At 57.8% G+C, this 17,500-nt stretch overlaps 1 protein-coding gene across 7 annotated transcripts in view; it reads left to right on the top strand.

Annotated features, from left to right (window-relative positions):
• Positions 1-17,500, top strand: part of PTPRN2 (protein tyrosine phosphatase receptor type N2) — an 803,411-nt gene that overhangs the window by 691,094 nt on the left and 94,817 nt on the right. For all 7 annotated transcript variants that reach the window (XM_049642198.1, XM_049642197.1, XM_049642193.1 and 4 more), the window contains one exon: positions 9,697-9,909. In XM_049642198.1, the coding sequence (XP_049498155.1) occupies positions 9,697-9,909 (213 nt within the window). The remainder of the gene's footprint in view (positions 1-9,696; positions 9,910-17,500) is intronic.

Genomic DNA, 17,500 nt, shown 5'->3' with positions numbered 1-17,500 from the left:
CCAGCGGGCGGCCGAGCGCCGGCCCCAGGCGAGTTTGCGGGGGGTGGGGGGTGGTTCTGCAGGCCCTGCCAGGCTCGGGGCTGCGGGAGCCCCGGGGGCGTCCCGCCTCGGGCCTGCTGGATGTTTGAGGGGGTCGCGGTGCGTGCACTGCGGGTGTATAATCCAGCACAGTTTCCCCGTTTGGCCTCCACTGGACCTGCGCTTCTCGAAGCCTGGGAAGTCCAGCCCGCGAGGAGCTCCTTCGGGAGCTGATGATGGGGGCGCCACCTCTGTGCCCGGGGCTCTGTGGCGCGCTGGGCTCCCGGCAGCTGTAAACACCGAATCAAAGCAGAACTCGGCCTAGGCCTTGGGTCAGTGGAAGCGAGTTTTTAGGACACTTTTAGACAGAGGCAAGCACTTCGCAGGCACTCGACTCAGGTCTGTGGCGACCCCTTGCCCTGAGCCCTGGCCCCCGCGCTTCCTGGAGGGAAGAGCCCGGGCAGGGGAGGGGTGGGGAGGAGAGGGGAAACGTGCAGGCTCCTCCTGGGCTGGCTGGCGGGGACTGGGGGGGGGGGGGGGGGGGGGGGGGGGCCCGGGGGGGGCGGGGGGGGGGGGGGGGGGGGGGCGGGGGGGGGGGGAGGCGTCGGGTTAGGAAGGGCCGCCGTCTCCAGCTGTCCCGAGCGCAGGAACAATGGTGAGGCAGTGGGAGAGGGGGACTGGGAGGAGGGCGCCAGGGTTTCCAGAAAAGGAGAAACCACAGAGCCCAGCGCAGACTGTCATCTGCATGTGACAAGGTCTCTCCCGGTTCCTTTCTTCCTCTTGTTCCTGCAGCTGTGGGCCTCGGAGAGGGCATTGTCCACACAGACGTTGGGTTTCAGCGCCCGGCTCTCGGCTGCTCGCCCGGGGCGTCGCGCACCGGGGTGCCCCAACCTGTAGCTGAGACCGGGGTCCAGGGCTTGGGGAGAAAGAATGTGGGGGAAGGGGCCAGGGGGGCGCGTGATGGGGTGGCTGAGTGGCCGAGGGAGGCCTGGTCGCCCCCCAGATTCCTGCCGGGTCAAGGAGCTCGGGAGGAGCGTTCGACTGGGAGCTCAGCCCTGCGGCGTCCCTGCGCTCCTTCCCCTGGAGGCAGTGGTCCAGGCCCGGCCTTTCCCCTGAGGGAGGCGAGGACGGAGGCTGAGACGCCGTTTGCACCGCTGCCTCAGGCCGGCTCTGGTGGCAAAGTTCTCCTTCCCACCTCGGGCGAGGCGCTTTGTACTCGAACTCCAGACCTGAACACTCGCGAGTAAAGGGCGGGTGGGAGGGCATTTCCTGCCTTGTTTTTACCGGGGTAATTCGGTCTGCTTCAATTTGGAGAGCAAAGAGCCCCCCATGGCAAAAGTGTTAAAACTAACTAGAAACAATAATTTGCCCTGAATTTTTCTCTCGCGAAGAGTTTCCACACCCCCACCCTTCCCACCGCAGAGGTCATAGTAAGGCCATGCGGGTCGATGGTTCTGGCCGAGTCCCCTCTCCCCTGAGCGCTGCCCTGAACTTGCCCAGTTTGAAGTGCGCGGGAGCTGTGGAAGGGAACACGGCTGGAAAGAAAGAGCCGGCGAAGGCCCGGGCGTTGTACGAATGACTGACAAAGCCGATGTCCATTCATAGTCTCGGGCGGGAGAGGGTGTTCGGAGAGCCGCGGCCCCTTAGCCAATTGCTGTCAGCAACATGTGGGGGGGGGGGGACATCGCTATAGCAACCGGTGGCTGGGCCGCGAGCCGCGCCGCCGCCGGCCGGGTGCGCGCCGGGCCGGATATAAGGCGGGGCGCGGCGGCCGCTCTGGATGGAGCTGCGCGCGCGACCGGTGGCCCTGCGGGGACTGTCCCGCGCCGGCCCCGCGCCCGTCCTCGCCGCGCCCCGGCCCCGAGCGCCTCGCCCCGGGGCCCGGCCGGAGCGGCGCGCACACAGCCCGGCGGAGCGGCGGCGCAGATCTGCGGGCGCCCGCGGGCTCGGAGCCGGTGCCGCAGCCGCCGCTGGGGCCACCGCGCACGGCACCTTTGTCTACGCCGGCCTCCCGAGAAGTTTGTGGTCAGAAGCAGGATGGCCCCGCTCGACTGTGGATCGGGAGCAGGGAAACGGCTGGCTGTGGTGATGGCGCCGCCGCTGCCCGCGGCCGCCGCGCCCCGAGGCCGCACGGCCCGGCGCACGCCCCCCCCTCCTCCGGCTCGGGCGCCGGGCGCCAGCCCCTCCGCAGGTAACCAGGAGCTCGGGGGCCGGGGGCGCGGGCACCCGCGGGTTTGTAGGAGAAAGGAGAGAGGCTGGGGTGGGGGAGGGAGAAAGCAGGAGGGACCTACGGAGGGCACCGCCGAGCGGGTAGGTGGCGGGGCGCGGAACCAGAGGCTGAGGAGGGTGGAGGGTGCGCGCGGGGGCTGGGCTGGGCAACCTGGGCGTCGGAGAGCCCAGTGCGGGGGGCTAACTCAGACTCGAAGCAGGACACCTGTCAAAGGCTCTGGCTGGCGGGGGAGGGCTGAGGTCATCCCCCCAGTGGGTCAGGTTTGGACATCCCAGGGTGACCGCGTTGGTGGCAACTGTCCCACCCCCCTGGGCCCCTTGGAGACTGGCAGGACTGGGCTGGGGCCCTCGTTCTTGGACTTGTCCGGAGCCACCCCGGCAGTTCAGACCCTCAGGGAGAGAGGGGGGTGTGGGGGCAGCGGTGTGGGAACAGGAGAGGAAGCGTGGGGATGAGCAGCCAGGACGGAGGGGGGCCCACCGCCGGGGCATCTTCCTCCCAGCGCGTCTTGGGGCGCTCTTCACTGTTCTCTCTCGGTCCCGTAGCGCAGGTTGTGCCGTCGGGGCGATTCGGGTAGAGGACCTGGGATGGGCACGCAAGGAGGGGCGAGCGAGGGGCAGGGGGGGCCGTGGGTGAGGCCGCAGGGTGCTCTGAGCGCCCCCCCCGCGCCCTCCCCCCACCAGTTAGAGAAATGCCTGGCTGTGGCCACCTCCCCTCCCCCAAAGGGAACCTGCGCTTTCGCGGACCCCCGAGGTGAGGCGGCCGCGTGCTCGCGGAGAGAAACTTCTGAAGGAGGGACTTCATTTCCTGCCTTCCTTAACTACCTGTACGGTTCTGAGCTGCAGCCTGCTTTGAGGTTCTAGAGAAGTCTGGAGACAGTCAGGTGGACCCCAAAATTAAGGGGTAAAACCCTCAGCAGACTCTCCCGCCCTTTTGTGTCACCAGTGCGCTGAACGGGCCGCGCTCCACGCTGGACGGTGGGGGGGGAGAGGGGGGAATGATTCTGTCACTGTCGCCAGGGCCCCGAAACGCGCGCCCAGAGGGCAGTGAGGACCCTGTCCGCGTTGGTCCCTGCGGGGCCGGCCCTGCTGTTCGGGCCTTGCCGCCTGCCGCCTGCACCTGTGCGTCGGCCGACTCTGGGGTCCAGTTCCCGAGCTAAGTCCGCCGACAGAGGCCCCTGCGCAGAGCCCGGAGCCTTCCCGCCTGGGGCCCGGAGCGCAGCTCGTCCACGTGGTCTCTGCCCAGCCACCCTTCCCCGAATTTAGACGCGAGCGAAAATGCGAGGTGAAGGTCTGTGTGCGCGAGGGGGAGGGAAGCGCATTTCTTTTTATCAACCCAAGAGGAAACGCCCCCCACCCAACCAAGTTCGCCCACTTGGCTCCCGAGAAGGGGGTGGCCGTGGTGGGGGTAGCGCAGCAGAGATGTGCGCGGTGGGCCCTCCGCGCTCCCGGATGGGTGGATGCGGGCGTCGTTGGGGACGTGCGCGCGCGGCCCGCGGCCCGCGCTTTGTGGCGGGGAGGCCCGGCCAGGGCATTGTCCCCTTAGGGGAGGGGGCCGGGACCTCCTGGAAAGCCCTCGGTGCCGTGAGTACTGTCGGCTCCCAGGAGCACTGGCCCCTTTGTGTCCGGCGCTGCGGCCTGACCTTTCGGACCTCCGTGGGCTGCTGTAAGTAACTGAGCGGGAGGGACCGGGACTGGGAGGCGAGGAAGGCCCGAGGCCCCTGCAGCCGGACAGGGGGCCCGACACAGGCCTGCGCTCCAAGGAGCGCCTCGCCGGGGTCCCGACCCGCGACGCCGGGCCAGGCCAGGATGGGGCTTCTGAGCCTCGGAGGAAGAGGAAGGGCATCCCGAAGGGGGTTTGGTTCTTGCTGGGAAAACTCCTGCTTCACGACCACGGCGTCACCTACCCGAGGAAGCGCGTGTGTGCGCGCGTCAGATCAGGCCTCGGGGACCCGACTGCGCGCGCAGAACACGGGTCGGGAGCCGGCGCATCAGTGCAGCGGCCGAGCAGGAGTCGGGGTGTAATAGAGACGCCAGCGGTGAATCTGAAAGACGGCCGGGGGCACGATTCCTGGGGGGGCCCATCTTCTTCGCTCTGTTCTCAGCTGGTCGCTCTCTGTTCTCCCCGAGACAATTTGCTGTGTATGAAGCTCTGCTAAAAATTAGTTCACACAAGGGTAGTCCTCCCCCTTTAAACATAAATATCGTAAATCTTCCCTGATGTCTTAAAACAGAGTAGTTCCCCAAAACTGATGTTTTGGGAGCGCTTAAAGGCGGCAAATAGACAGTTACCTTTTGCATATTTATTTTTGTCTATGCCTGAGAAAATAAACAAATGGCTTATTTTAAAACAAGGTATCCCCATTTATTTTTATTTAAGAATAATTATTTCTTGGACATTCTTTTCTCTTGCCTATCTAGGCTTTTTTTTTATTTTTTTTTTTTTTTTTTTTTTTTTTTTTTTTGGCTACTTGAATGGCAGATTTGCAAGTACAATTTCATCTGCATGAGGAACAATGGCTTTCACTTGTACAAAGGATTTCTCCCACCCTGGATTCGGACCGAAATGGCTCTTGCTCTGATAATAGCTTCTGAAAAGATTTTGTAATGCAGAGAATTAATACGTGATTATTTCCGCCTGACTTCTCTCATTTATGAGAATTCTGTGGCAAATTCCAAATTAAAAATAGTTCAGTTAACAGCTTTAAAAAATACTTTTAAAATATTTTAAGACACCTCCCCCCCCCCCCCATATTTTTAAGTTCGGTCATTCCCATGGCCTGAAAACTATTGAAAATTTTGATCTGCCTTAAAGTGATCGTATGTTTTAGTGAATGCATTTTAGCAAATCTAGCATGAAACTCTCAAATAATTCTGAAATTATTCATCTGGGAAACCAAAGACAGATTTGTTATAGCAACTCATTAGTAGTCTCTAAAATCAATTTCTAAATTTTACAGGGAAAGGGATGTTGACAATTACAGTGACGTAAGAGTGCAGAGGGACAGTGTTTCCAAAACGGATTCTTTCGGAATGATTCGGACGAAAACATCCACGTATCAGAAGTTTCCTACTAATAAACTTAAATGCCCGTGCCCATAAATTTGGGGTACGAGTGTATTTTCAAATCGAAGTCAGTGGCTTAGGTAACAGACTGCTATTGTCAGCTGTTGACGACGCACAGTCTTGGAAAAATACTCCGATTTTCAATTTTGTTGCTACCTGTCAACAAATACTTGTTAGCATAAACTTTCGTAATTGTGCGGCTGCCTTAGTTCTCACAACCAAGTTTGGGTATAAAATGTTCTCTTTTTTTCTCTTCTTTTCTTTTAAGCTCACCACATGGACAGCTAAAGAAAAAAAGTTTTGAAGATATTTTGCCATAAATGGCTCAGAAGATCATGCAAAGGAAGCCCCATGCACCTCCACTCACAAGCGCAGATCAAAATAGTTTAAGTAGGTCAGGACAACGTCTGTAGATTCCGATTTCCAAGAGCGACCCACAAATTGCCTCTGGTCACATTTATTTCAAATCACAGCGTTTGCAATATTTTACATTCCAAATTCAAGGAGCTGCAGGTGGAAATGGTTGTGCAGTCAAGACACATCTAACCTGATGTAAAGTTGCCTTAATTATTCCTGATTATTTTTTTAAACCTCGTACTTCTCCTGCACCTGAAACTCAGCATTCAGCATTTGTGTGTGTGACCCCGCATCCCAGGGCCCACAGCCATCCCGGCCCCTTGTGCGCCTCTCTCTGCCGCCACCCGGAAGGAGGGGTTCTGCTTCTAAAAGATGCCTGACTGTACCTGTCTGTCCAAGTCATAAATATTTAAACATTATTTTCTTTCAATTTCCAGTCAAGACTGACAGGATGCCTCTAATTAGTCGTGGGCTATCGGCGGGGCCCAGGACAAAATTGGGGGATCGCAGACGGGTTCAAGTCGCTCGGCCTTGGGGAGCAGGGACCCAGGAGGGGAGGGGCTGAGGCCCACCCTGCCCTGGTCACACCTGCAGCGGGGCCCTGGCTCAAACTCACTTTTAAGCAGATACCACGCTCATTTTTTTTTTTTCCTCTTAAAGCTCTTGGTTAGCAGGGATTGGAAGTTTTGTTTGTTTTCTTAATTCCACAAAAAGAAAGAAAATAAAATAATCACGAAGATTTTTAACCCCAGTCACTATGCCAAGGAAGGAATTCACCTGGTCTAATTTTATTTTTTAATTTCCATAAATTTTAGTTTCTTCCGGGTTTCTTAAGACCTGACTTGCAGCCAGCAACAGTTTTTCCTCCCGCTCGACCCTCCGGCCGGGCGCTGGGTAGGTCGGAACCACTGGGGGCGGGGGGGAGCGAGGAAGAGTGATTTTTCGGGCTCTGGCTGAGATGCACCCCCCCCCCCCTCCCCGGGCCGGCTGGAGGGACGTTCCCAGCCCGGCTCTAGGGTCCGGCGACCTCAGCGTCAGAAGCGCGGCGGGTCTGTCGGCCCTACCACCGCAGTCCTCCTCTGGGTCACACCCTCTTCTCCCCCACGCCCAAGCTCGGGAGTCCTCAGCCTCACCCACCCCTCCCCTGGCTGCAGGATTGGGATTGCGGATAGGCTGCGGGAGGTACGTCTGGGCGCCTCCCTCCCAGCCTGGGACCGCGGTGGCCCTTCTCCGCGGGAGAAGGTTCCAACGCAGCTTGGAACCAGAAGAGACCATAGAAAATGGGACTCAGTGGGCACCGGGTCACGTCCTTTTCCCTCCCCTGCATCCCTTCTCCTCCAGCAGCACCTGGGACCCAGCGGGGGCTGGGCAGCTGGGAGGAGGGAGAGCGGGATCCGGAGAGGAAGGACCTCAGCTCCGGGAGCAGTCACTCCCCTTGACATTTTTCTTTGACCTTTGAGTCCACTCCACGCGCGCCGCGAAAGAGGCACTGTTCCACTACCCGCGCGTGCCGAGCGCATCGTGGGTCACGGTGACCGTCGGTTTCCTGGGGCAGGAACCCAGCCGGCCGGGGGCGGCGGTGTTCGGGCCACTCTGCCTCCTTGAAAAGAGCTTCGGTGCGACCTCTCCCTCGCCCGAGGCCTGGGCCAGGAGAACGTGTGGGCGCCGCGCCTGCCTGCATGGCCTCTCACCTGGAACCGAGTGACAACCGGGCCGCCTCTGCGCCGGTTCCCCGGCGAGCGCCCTGCGCAGCGGGACCTCGCGTCCCCGACCGCCTGCACCCACAGTCCGGCCCTTGGCCCCTGGCGCGCGTGCGACCGTCCGTCGGGTGCGCACCGACGCGCGCGCCACACCTCGAGGCGCGGCGCGTCCTCTGGAGCCAGCTGGCCACCACACGCGTGTGCGCTTCACGCCGCCAGGCAGGAAGGTTCAGGAAGTCCCCGTTCCCGGGCGCCGTCAACCACGTGGGCGCGAGGGGTCCTCCCGAGGCCTGGGCGGGATTCCCCCGCGCGGGAGCTTGGACTAAGCGCGGACGCGGGGACCCACAGTCGCCGGCACGGAGGGCGGGGTTGGGGGACGCGTAGTGAAGGCCGGGCGGGCCGGGCCCGGGCGGGGGGACGGCCGGACGCCCCTCCTTCGGCCGCGCCGCCTCCTTTGTTGTCCCGGCTCGGTCTGCCGAGGCGAGGCGGTCCCGCGGGGGGCGCGGGGGGAGCGAGCGGTGCTCCTGGAAACGCCCCCCACCGAGGTGCGGGCAAGGCCTCTTTCGGGGGCGGAGGGGCCGCCGCGAGGGGGAGGCCGCTCCAGCCGCGGGACGCAGTCAGGGGACGGAGACCCCGGCCCGGAGCCTCGCGGGCGCCCAGGGGCGCTGACCTGCGCGCCGCGCCGGGGAGGTCGCGGTCCCTCCCGCCCCGCTGGGCCGCGCCGCGCCGGGTGGGGTCCTCCGGTTTATTTATGGGGCTGCGGCTCTCGCCCCGCGCGGGGCGGGGACAGGGGTGCGGAGGGAGCGCGGGCGGCGGGGGTGGGTCCGCTGCTCCAGGAGCGAGAGCCTCCCGGAGGCAGCGGTGCCGGCGCGGAGGGAGGGGCGAGCGGGACGGAGGGGAGGGGTCCGCGCCGGGGAGAGGGGGGTGGGGGGAGAGGAGACCGCGGGACAGCCGCTCCGGCCCCTCGCGCGCCCCTCCTGCGCCCCCGCCCCTCCGGGTCCCTCCCCCTGCGCGCTCCCCCCTCCCCGGCCCCCTCCCCGCCCTCCCCACCCTCCGTGTGCCTCCCCGCCGGTTGCCAGCCTCGCCGTCCTCCTCGGAGCCGGGCGTCCAGGCAAGAAAATTCGGCGTCTTTTCTCATTTAACCCGCGTTTCCATTAACTCAGTCCCGGCACCAGCTAATCCGCGGCACCGAAGGCAAAAGGAGGCTAATTAATGACCAGCTTTTCCAGTCAAGACCGGCGATAATTGCTTTGGTGGCCTTTATGATTACAAGATAAAAATGGCCCGGCCTGACATAAGAGGCCCTGTGTACACTCGGAGACGGGAGGAAATGAGGAGGTGGGAGGCTGAATACGGAGCAGAAAATTACTAATAGAAGAGAGATAATGAATAGGCCGGCCAGGCATTCATGGGGAAAAATCCATTTTGTTACCACGCGAAATTAGGTGGTGGAAAGGAGTTTGCTAATTGTTCTCATCTTGTAGCAACCGGGACCGAGGCGGGGGCGTGCGTTTCCATTCATTGCCCGGGTGGTGGTGGGGGGCGTGCTGGCCGGAGCCGCTTCTCACCGCGGCCACCGCACCTGACTGAGGACTAGGCTGCCCCGCGAGCACCACGCTCCTTGAGCCCGGAGGGGACTCCGGAGAGATGCGCCCAAAGCCTGCCCCCCAGACAGTGGGACTCTGATGCTTTGTCTCCCCATTTTCCACACCGCCGGGAGGCGGCCTCCTGGACCCTGGCCTCCCCAGCGCCCCGCAGCTCCTTCCCAGGAAAAGCGTGAGGCGCGCGGCGGCGGGTCTGTGTCCCGCGGGCGCGCACGGAGGGTCCCAGGTCGGTGGGGATGCCTCGCCAAGTGTCCTCGCAGGCACCGCCCCTGCTGTGTCTCCGGGAAGGTTGAGGTGAAACTTTCAGAGATCCTGCCCCTCTTTTCTGCTGTGCGCTGTAGGGTTGTTTGACGTCTCTGTGCCCCAGGACCCCCCCCCCCAAAACATTTGTGGTGCGTGCTCTGGATAAACTATTTCTCTCACCCTTGTCTGGACAAGGGATGCAGGCCAAAGAGTTCACGTCCTTACGTTTTGAAAATCGGTGGTTTTAAGAATAAAAGTGATGCCTCTGAGTTTCCTTTTGAAAACGCTGCAATCCTTAAGATGCGAATTAGACATAACTTCCCTCCTTGCTTGGGGGTGCTGTTCTGGAAGGCCCTCCCGCTGAGGCAGGGCCCACACCCCGCGGCGCTGAGCTGTCACGTTTTGGATCCTCTGGGAAAGGGTGGTTTCCAGGAGGTCCTGTTTGCTGGCCACTAACACACTCCTTCTCTCCTGTCCTGCAGAAAAGCAAACTAAAGCTCCCTCCACGCCGCGCAAAGCAAGGGGACTCGACCCCGTTCATTGTGCTCACGCTGGTCTCCGTCGTGGCCATGGTGGGGGTCCTCCTGGCCTCCGGTGCCATCTACTGCCTCCGCCACACCTCCCGCGCCAGGCTGCAGGACAAGCTGTCGGGACCAGGGGACCACCCGGGCCCGGACGCCACAGCCGCCTACCAGGTAGGGGCTCCGTTCACCCACTGGACACACAGATCAGTTAGCTGCCTGAGGCCCTTCCCCACGCCCAGCAGCTCCCTTTGGGTTCTTTTAGGAGGACGGTTGGAAACTCCTCACTAGCGTTCACATCAGTCCCTTGTAACCACAGTTTTACTGCTTTGTGTTAATCTTACTCTGTTCTCGGCTGGTCTCAGTTAGCTGTGAAAGCAGGTTGCTCAATGGAAATGTGGAAGAAGTAAGAAACATGAATTATGTATCTTTCTTTGTCTTTCTTAGTTTGGCCACTATTAATGAAAAAATGCCAAAGTTGCGAGATACGTTGGCTGTGTGGGTTTTTGAAGACGTCTCTTAAATTGTCGACTTCTCGGGGTCTCATATGAAAGGATCCTTTGACCTGAACCGTTGCTGCCCTCTGCTATTATTTGGATAAAGTGAAATCTAATGCTGATAAGTGGGAAGTAAACCAAAGACGTCCCCTTGAGAGCCAGGGGGGCGGCCTCCCGCAGGTAACACAGGATGTCCCAGACCCACCTGGAGACAAGTCAGAAGCCAAAGAGAATGTCAGGAAGGCAGGTTCAGACCACACGGGCTGGTAGAAAATTCACAGAATGTTTGGACGTGCCGTAGCATACGCTTCATATTCAGTAATGTCCTGTAATGAAAATGTGCCTTCGGTTGTAACAGCATACGAGCCCACGGTAGGAACTAGTTGGGGCGTTGGATTCCTTTTAACGTAAAATGGTATTTAACTCTAAGTATATTTTCCCATTTGGGAAGGTAAAACATTTAATCATCCTTTTAAAAATTCATTCAATATGTATTTGTGGAAGATTCCCTCCCACTGGATGAGATGCTTTGTTTTGTCTAGTGACATGATTGTGCTGTGGAATATGTCTGTCTTCTGTACGAGGCATCATATTTACAATCGTGTATAAGTTGAATGTTACTCTCCTGTCATGACAGTCATACGGGGGGCTCTCCTGCTCTTTCTAGAACCACCCTCCCCCGCCCAAGCTGGCCCCCTGGGTGCCCTCTAGGACTGGCCTGCGCTGCCTGATTTTGCTCCTTGGGCTGCCCTGACGCTGGCCCACGGAAGGAGCTGGGATGAGTTTCTAAAATCACTATGCTTAAAAGAGACCAGGAGATAGCTTCCCGCCCCCCCCCCCCCCCCCCGCCCCACCACCATTACAAAATTCTTGGTGTTGTCCCTGAACGGGGGAGAAACGCTCCGGTTTTCTGGAGGAGGTCACAAGGCTGGTCAGCATGATAGTCTCTTATAAAGAAATGGCAACTTCAAATGTGTGGGAGGTGACATTTCAGCCCCAGCGCCCGGCTCTGCTTCAAAGCAAAAGAAAAACCACGTTTGAAGAAGAAGCCTAGGAAAAAATGTCACATAAACTAGTAAGAATTTATCCAGAAATTCTATTGAGCAGGACCATCGGTGTAGGATGGCCAGGTCTGTGCCGGGACATAAATAAATTATCACACCAGTTCTGTTCTGTGTGCAAGAGACGGGAGATCACACAGGGGTGGATTTTTAGAAAGCACGGCATCCTTTGATACACTTTGAAATTCAAATATAAAATATTGATAGAATGGAAAGGTTGGGCTTGCATGCAGAAATGACTAAGTTTGGCAAAAACGCAGGTTGAAATTGCACACTGAGAACTGAGTTTCCGATAATTAACAGAAAAAAAATCTTGCCAGTGACAGCTCTAATTAATAGTATCTGTAATTAAAATCATGCCCTTCCAGCAGGAAAATTGTTTGAATTTCTTGGAGTGACCTTTTTGTTGTTCCTCCTGGGGACATGGTGGTTAAGTTGATATTGATTTTATAATGAGCTCTGGTTTGTTTAATAAGAATCTGTAATCCAGACAATAAATGAAATGTGTACTTTTCTTCAATCCAGATTAATAAAAAGGGGAAAAAACTTTTCCTTTAAAAATGTGATCTAGGGAAATTTGGAAATGAAATTATTGTAAAGATTTTCTGATGGGCTTGGTTTTGTTGCCGCGCCAGTATACGTTTTAGGGAAGGGCTCTGAGTAAACGTGGACATCGTCCCGAAGCGGCCTGTTCGCCGGGGAGAAGGTGCTGCTGTTTGAGCAGCTGTGTTGTTGTGGTTTGTGGTTAGCAGGGCAGGACTCAGCACACGGGGATGGGGTTTCACGACTTTTCCCTCTAGATTTAGCTGACTCATGTATCACCAGCTCTGAAAAGCATAGCTACCAATAGAGGGGGTTTACATTTGTAAATGAGGCAAGAGTTAGCTCATTAATGCGTCCGCACTAAACCTGGGTTTTCTAGAGCGACCCCTGAGACCCCCTTTGAACGCAAACGTCTGTCTGAGAAGTTGTCCAAAGTATCGCAAACATAAAACGATTTCAGGAAAAGCTGCTTTGATGCTTTCTTATTTTTGCATCGTTGGCCTTCTGCACGCGGTTAACCCTACAGTGGAAGGGAAGTTTGGATAAACCTCCCCTAAGTCCCATCACTGGACAAGGAAAACCGAGCGATTTGATATCATACCTTATCTCTTGGGGACGATGAAAATAATCATTGCTATAATTTTTCCGGAAGAAAGTGTGCGTGAGGTTAGAAGTAGCTGACCTGGGAATGAGGAGTGGCGGGTGGCAACGTAGCAAGTTTTATCAGCGTTGGCATATGACATGACCCTTCCGACGGACGGAGTCGGTGTCCTCGTCAGAACACAGGGTGACGTGACCCTTCCGATGGACGAAGTCGGTGTCCTCGTCAGAACACAGGGAGCCTTCGGCCAGCGGTGAAGGATGGGGTTCGGGGGGTCTGCTCCAGCCGAGGCACTGGTGGCCTCTGTACTGGGATTTCTTCTTCCCGGAGAGCCCGAGAGGAGAATCCGTGTGTCCCCAGTTACACGGCACGGCAGTGGCCTCGTTGCAAGATACCTGGAGCGGGAAGGCCCCCACGCAGCCGTGGTCCACGTGAGCCCTCACAACTCACCCTTGTGCTGTCTGCCCTCCCAGGCTGCTGGCGGTCCGTGCAGAGACCTGTGCGCTCATAACTCATGATTCGGGGCTTTGGGTTACAGTGTGTTCGTGGAGTGTTCCTGAATCATCAGTGGGCTTTTCTTCACACTGTTTCAAACAGTGAGTACTTTGCATTATTAGATCCTAATGCAGACACGTTTAAACATTTTTCCTTTTCTTCCTCGGAATAGAACTATTTCGTAGACGGAGTCAGCATCTTAAAGCTTAGTTTACGGATGTGTATGGGGGTGAGATTTTTGTTTGCTTTACCCGTTGGAAAATCAAATCTTTCGTGATAGACTCTCACGCTTCAACACTTACCAAGAGATCAGTCTTACCAAACAATCTGTCAAACTTTAATTGCCTCAAACTTTGGAAGAACTTCCAGAGTAACTGAAATCTGTTTGGGAAGGTCATTTTTTTAATGGTCACCAAACTTTTCCCGGTTGTTTTAGTAGATGTTACTTCTTCTCGAAGTGGAAACCATAGTATGTTTGGATTAAGTCTGTGCTTTGTTATCTGGAAAGGTAATTTCTTTACTTTTGTTCTTTCTTTCCCCACGTTGGCCTGTCAACATGTAACATATACATGGCGGGAACGCCTGTGCACCCACTCACGACACGTGGTCACTCAGGGTAGCAGCGCCCGGTTCACGTGGAAGGAGGTGGAACCCACGGCGCTGGGGCCCCTCCTCATGTAGGTGTCCTGTTTCCGTGGAAGGCACTTGGGCAACACTGTGCAGAGAGAAGTCGTTAGGTGATTAGTAGACGTTCCCCGGCTTTTTCCCTCTGAGCGTCTTTGAGTGTCGCATCCATTTCTCTGAGGCTCTGATCACCTTGGAGCAGCCAGTTCGGCAGCCCACCGGCCCGCGCTCCCACCCCACTCGAGGGCACGGACCCCAGCGGAGTTTCCCGCAAGCCTCTTTTGATGGTTTATTTCACAACACCCAGGTTTCCTTGTTACTTGGAGGCCTTTGGAGCCAGAGGCAAGAGTGCATTTGGGTGTGGGCGGCCTGGACACGGCCCCGGGGGCGCATCCCACTCGCGGGTGGTTATGGGAGTGTGACATGAGGTGTGTTGTGGCCGCTGCTGTCGGGGGGCTCCCTCCGCTCAGGCTGAGGGGCCCGTGGCCCGGACGCGTCCTAACTTCCCACCTCTGGACAAGGGAGAGACAGGCGCTCACAGAGGGGGTGTGATGTATTCTCCCGGGCTTTGAATTGGGGGGTCTTTCTTTTTCCACGGCGGTTTAATCTTTCGTAATCGGCACTCACCAGCTAGAGAAGCATTTTCCAATTCAGGTAGACAACAGTGAGTCCCCTGAGGTTTGCCTGGTCCCCACCACGAGCTCCTAAAGTCGCCTGTTCGGTCAACGATGTCTCTTAGAATGGCTTGTCTTGGCTCTGTGTTTAAGTTTTCACATCAGTATAACTTTTTTTTGCGACATCCCAGCAGGTGAAATCTATCCTGCTTCAGAAATGGGCGAGTTCCCTAAAATCATGTTAAAGACCTCACATTTTTCCCAATCAGTCAAGCCTGAGAATTGGAGTTTTGCGAAGTTTGCCCTTGCAGGAAGCAGCTATCTACACCTGTGTCTGTAGGTAGAATTCTCCAGAAGCTCTGTACGTACTGAGTTGGCGTTTCGTGCGGTGGGAGGGTGAGGCCTTGTCCCGGCGTGCTGTGCTCCACAGCCCCAGGAACAGGCCCAGGCTTCACCGCAGGTGCTGTATTGTTTCCCAAAAGCACCAAATGTCACCTGCCTCCCGACACAGCCACGCCACAGACCTAGGAAAACCCACAGGCTTCTGCCCTGCCGAGAGCAAAGAAATCTGTCCGTCCTGAGCATTTCGAGAACGTGCGTCTACTTGTATGTGCACTCGATTTCAAACGATCGGTACGCGGGCCGACGAGCTCAGCTTAGATCTTCTACATACTTTCCACTCCGGGTCTGAACATGGTTCAGTAAGGTGTGACTTTGTAGTGCATTTTTCTCTTCGGTCTTAAATTTTCAAATATGCAGTTCCCACAAGCCGCGGCTACGTGCCCATTCTCCAGTTTCTGTGCGACGCGTTTCCTCAAAAATAGCTCCTGAGATTTGGAAATAAATCTAGAGAAGGCGGAAGGCTGGAAAGATTGCCAAAAACGTATCTAAACACAAAAGTGAGGCATGTTGCTGTCCTAACGCAGCAAGCCACCTCCCTTGATCAAAAGATAATAATTAGATCAGACTTAATTGAAAATGACAGACCACTCAGGGAGATGCTGGAAGACGCAGGCTCGGGCTGGCTGATGCTGGGGGTCCCGGGGCCTGGGTTCCACGGCTTCTTCTCGTAACTGTGTTGCTGTGTTTTATTTTCATGCTTGTAGCCTGGTAGTCGATCTGGGTGTTACTTGGATAACTGTCTCTTAAGGAAGGAAGGACGAGGGAGGGGCGGGGAGCGTTAGCTTCGCCTCTGCCGCGTCCCGTTCCTGCCCGGCCACCGCGGATCTGCTGGGTGCTGTTGTTCCGTCCGCGGCCGCCACGGAAGGGCGTGCCTCGGAGGCCTGCAGGGGAGGGTGCGTGTCCTTGCGTGGCTCCTTGCGTGGCTGCCGAGCGAGGGCCAGTCTGGGTGGCGGCTGCTGACGGCACCTCCGATCTGCTTGAACGCGGCTTCCTGTCAGAGAGCGTGCTTCCGCACGGCAGGGGCCCCCTGCGCGCTTGGGAGGCTCCCCGGTCATCCCCGTCGGCCACCGGCCACTGGCCAGTCACCCGGCAGTGCCCACGGAGGTGCTCTGAAAGCCACACGGGACCCCCAGGTCACTCTGTGCGGCCATGTCGGGAAAGTCAGCGTCAGGCGAGCTGTGCCCTGTCCCAGGTCCTGTGGCTGGCGGTGGAAGGGCCAGGTGAGGGCGATTTGTAGCACTGAGGCCCCAGGCAAGTACTCCCGCGGCACGGAGTAGGTCCTGGGGCCAGGGAGCACTCGCTCGCAGGACAGGGCAGAAGCTTCCCGAGCCCCTGCCCCTCTCTTCGTGGTGTGAGGTGCCCGGGGGCTTCAGGAGTGGTCAAACTCACTTCTCTGCTCAGTTCCCGACTTCTCCTAGACAAGGAGTTTGTCCTAAAACCACAGGAAGCAATCGTAGTGACAAGGCCACAAGTCATGACGCTGAGGTCAGGCTCATGAAGGCCGGATGCACGGACGGATGGGGGAGCACGTCCTCGAGAGAGAATGAGCCGGGCCTGGGGTGTCCCCGTCACTGTGCTGACAGACCGCACAGGTTCAGGCCTGTAGAGCAGGGGTCATCCTTAGTGACCACACTGGAGACAGGGCCAGTGCCCACGAGCTTACTCTGGGGACACGTGTGTCCTCAGGGGGCCAGGCCAGCCTCCCTGTGTCGAGGGCAGCCCCAGAGGGGTAGGGGGAGCTGCTTGCAGCGTGCCCTCCCACTCCCGTGGTTCACGGCCCACCCCCCCGTGTTAAAAATCTCTTCTTCCCAATATTTGAACATGGAAAATAGAGACCACAATACTTCCATTTCTCTGGCCTCGTACCTCTTGGCACCTCACCCACAGAATGGGCTAGAAGGAGCTGTATGCTCCTCACTGGGCTGTTGAAGGTCAGAGAAGGTCACGGAAGTACAAATGCATCTCAGTTCTATGGAGGGGAAGTTCTTTGTGATCGTAGGCGCTGACACAGGTCTGCTGGTGGCCGTGGGCCCGGCTGAACCGCCCGCTTCTGGTGCATCCCTCCCTTTCCAGACGTGTATTCATCACACGTTCCTGTGCACGGGCTGCCCCCTCCTCCAGGCCCCGATTCACACAGGTGCACAGTTTCTTTTCTTTTTATTTTTTTAATGTTATTTATTTTTGAGAGACAGAGCGCACAAGCAGGGGTGGGGGCAGAGGATCCAAAGCAGGTTCCTCGCTGCCAGCACAGAGCCCAACGCGGGGCTCGAACTCACGAACCACAAGATCATGGCCTGAGCCGAAGTCCGATGCTCGACCGGCTGAGCCCCTAGGCGCCCCAAGCAGGCACGTTGTCTCAACCAAAACCTAAGACACCCGATCTGCAAACAAAGCATGTGCGTCTGGCGAGGTGCAGATTTCTGTAAGCCTCAGCACATTTTGTGAAGTCGGTTAGAGGATGCGCAGGTGCGAAGAGAGGGTCCCACTGGCCTCTGTGAAGGGCTTCTCCGCTCATCTTCCCGGACCAGAGAGCGATCAAGTCCTCCCTCAGCTACGAGCCAGCGCGGGGTGGACTGGTCCAAGGGGACTGCCCTCCCCCCGGCCGCCTCACGCCCCACACGCCAGCGTGGCGGACCCTCCGTCAGGGAGCGGTTTGTCGTGCTCGGGGCCACATGTGCCCGGAGATGCGCCGCCCGGGTCCTCAGAGAGGATGCCGAGCTACCCTGAGTGAGGTGGGCACCAGCAGAAGCTTGCGAGAGGAAAGGGGTGTGTGCAGGATGGACTTAACAGGGATCTAGACCAAAATGGCAGGAGGTGGGGAAGGCATTCTGGAGGGCAGGTGCGGGAGGCGGAGGGCAGGTGCGGGAGGCGGACGGCAGGTGCGGGAGGCGGACGGCAGGTGCGGGAGGCGGACGGCAGGTGCGGGAG

The sequence above is a fragment of the Panthera uncia genome, chromosome A2 (assembly GCF_023721935.1).
Source record: "Panthera uncia isolate 11264 chromosome A2, Puncia_PCG_1.0, whole genome shotgun sequence".
NCBI classification, from domain to species: domain Eukaryota; kingdom Metazoa; phylum Chordata; class Mammalia; order Carnivora; family Felidae; genus Panthera; species Panthera uncia.
Note: the sequence above shows the minus strand (reverse complement) of the source record. Positions and strands in the feature narration are given on the sequence as shown.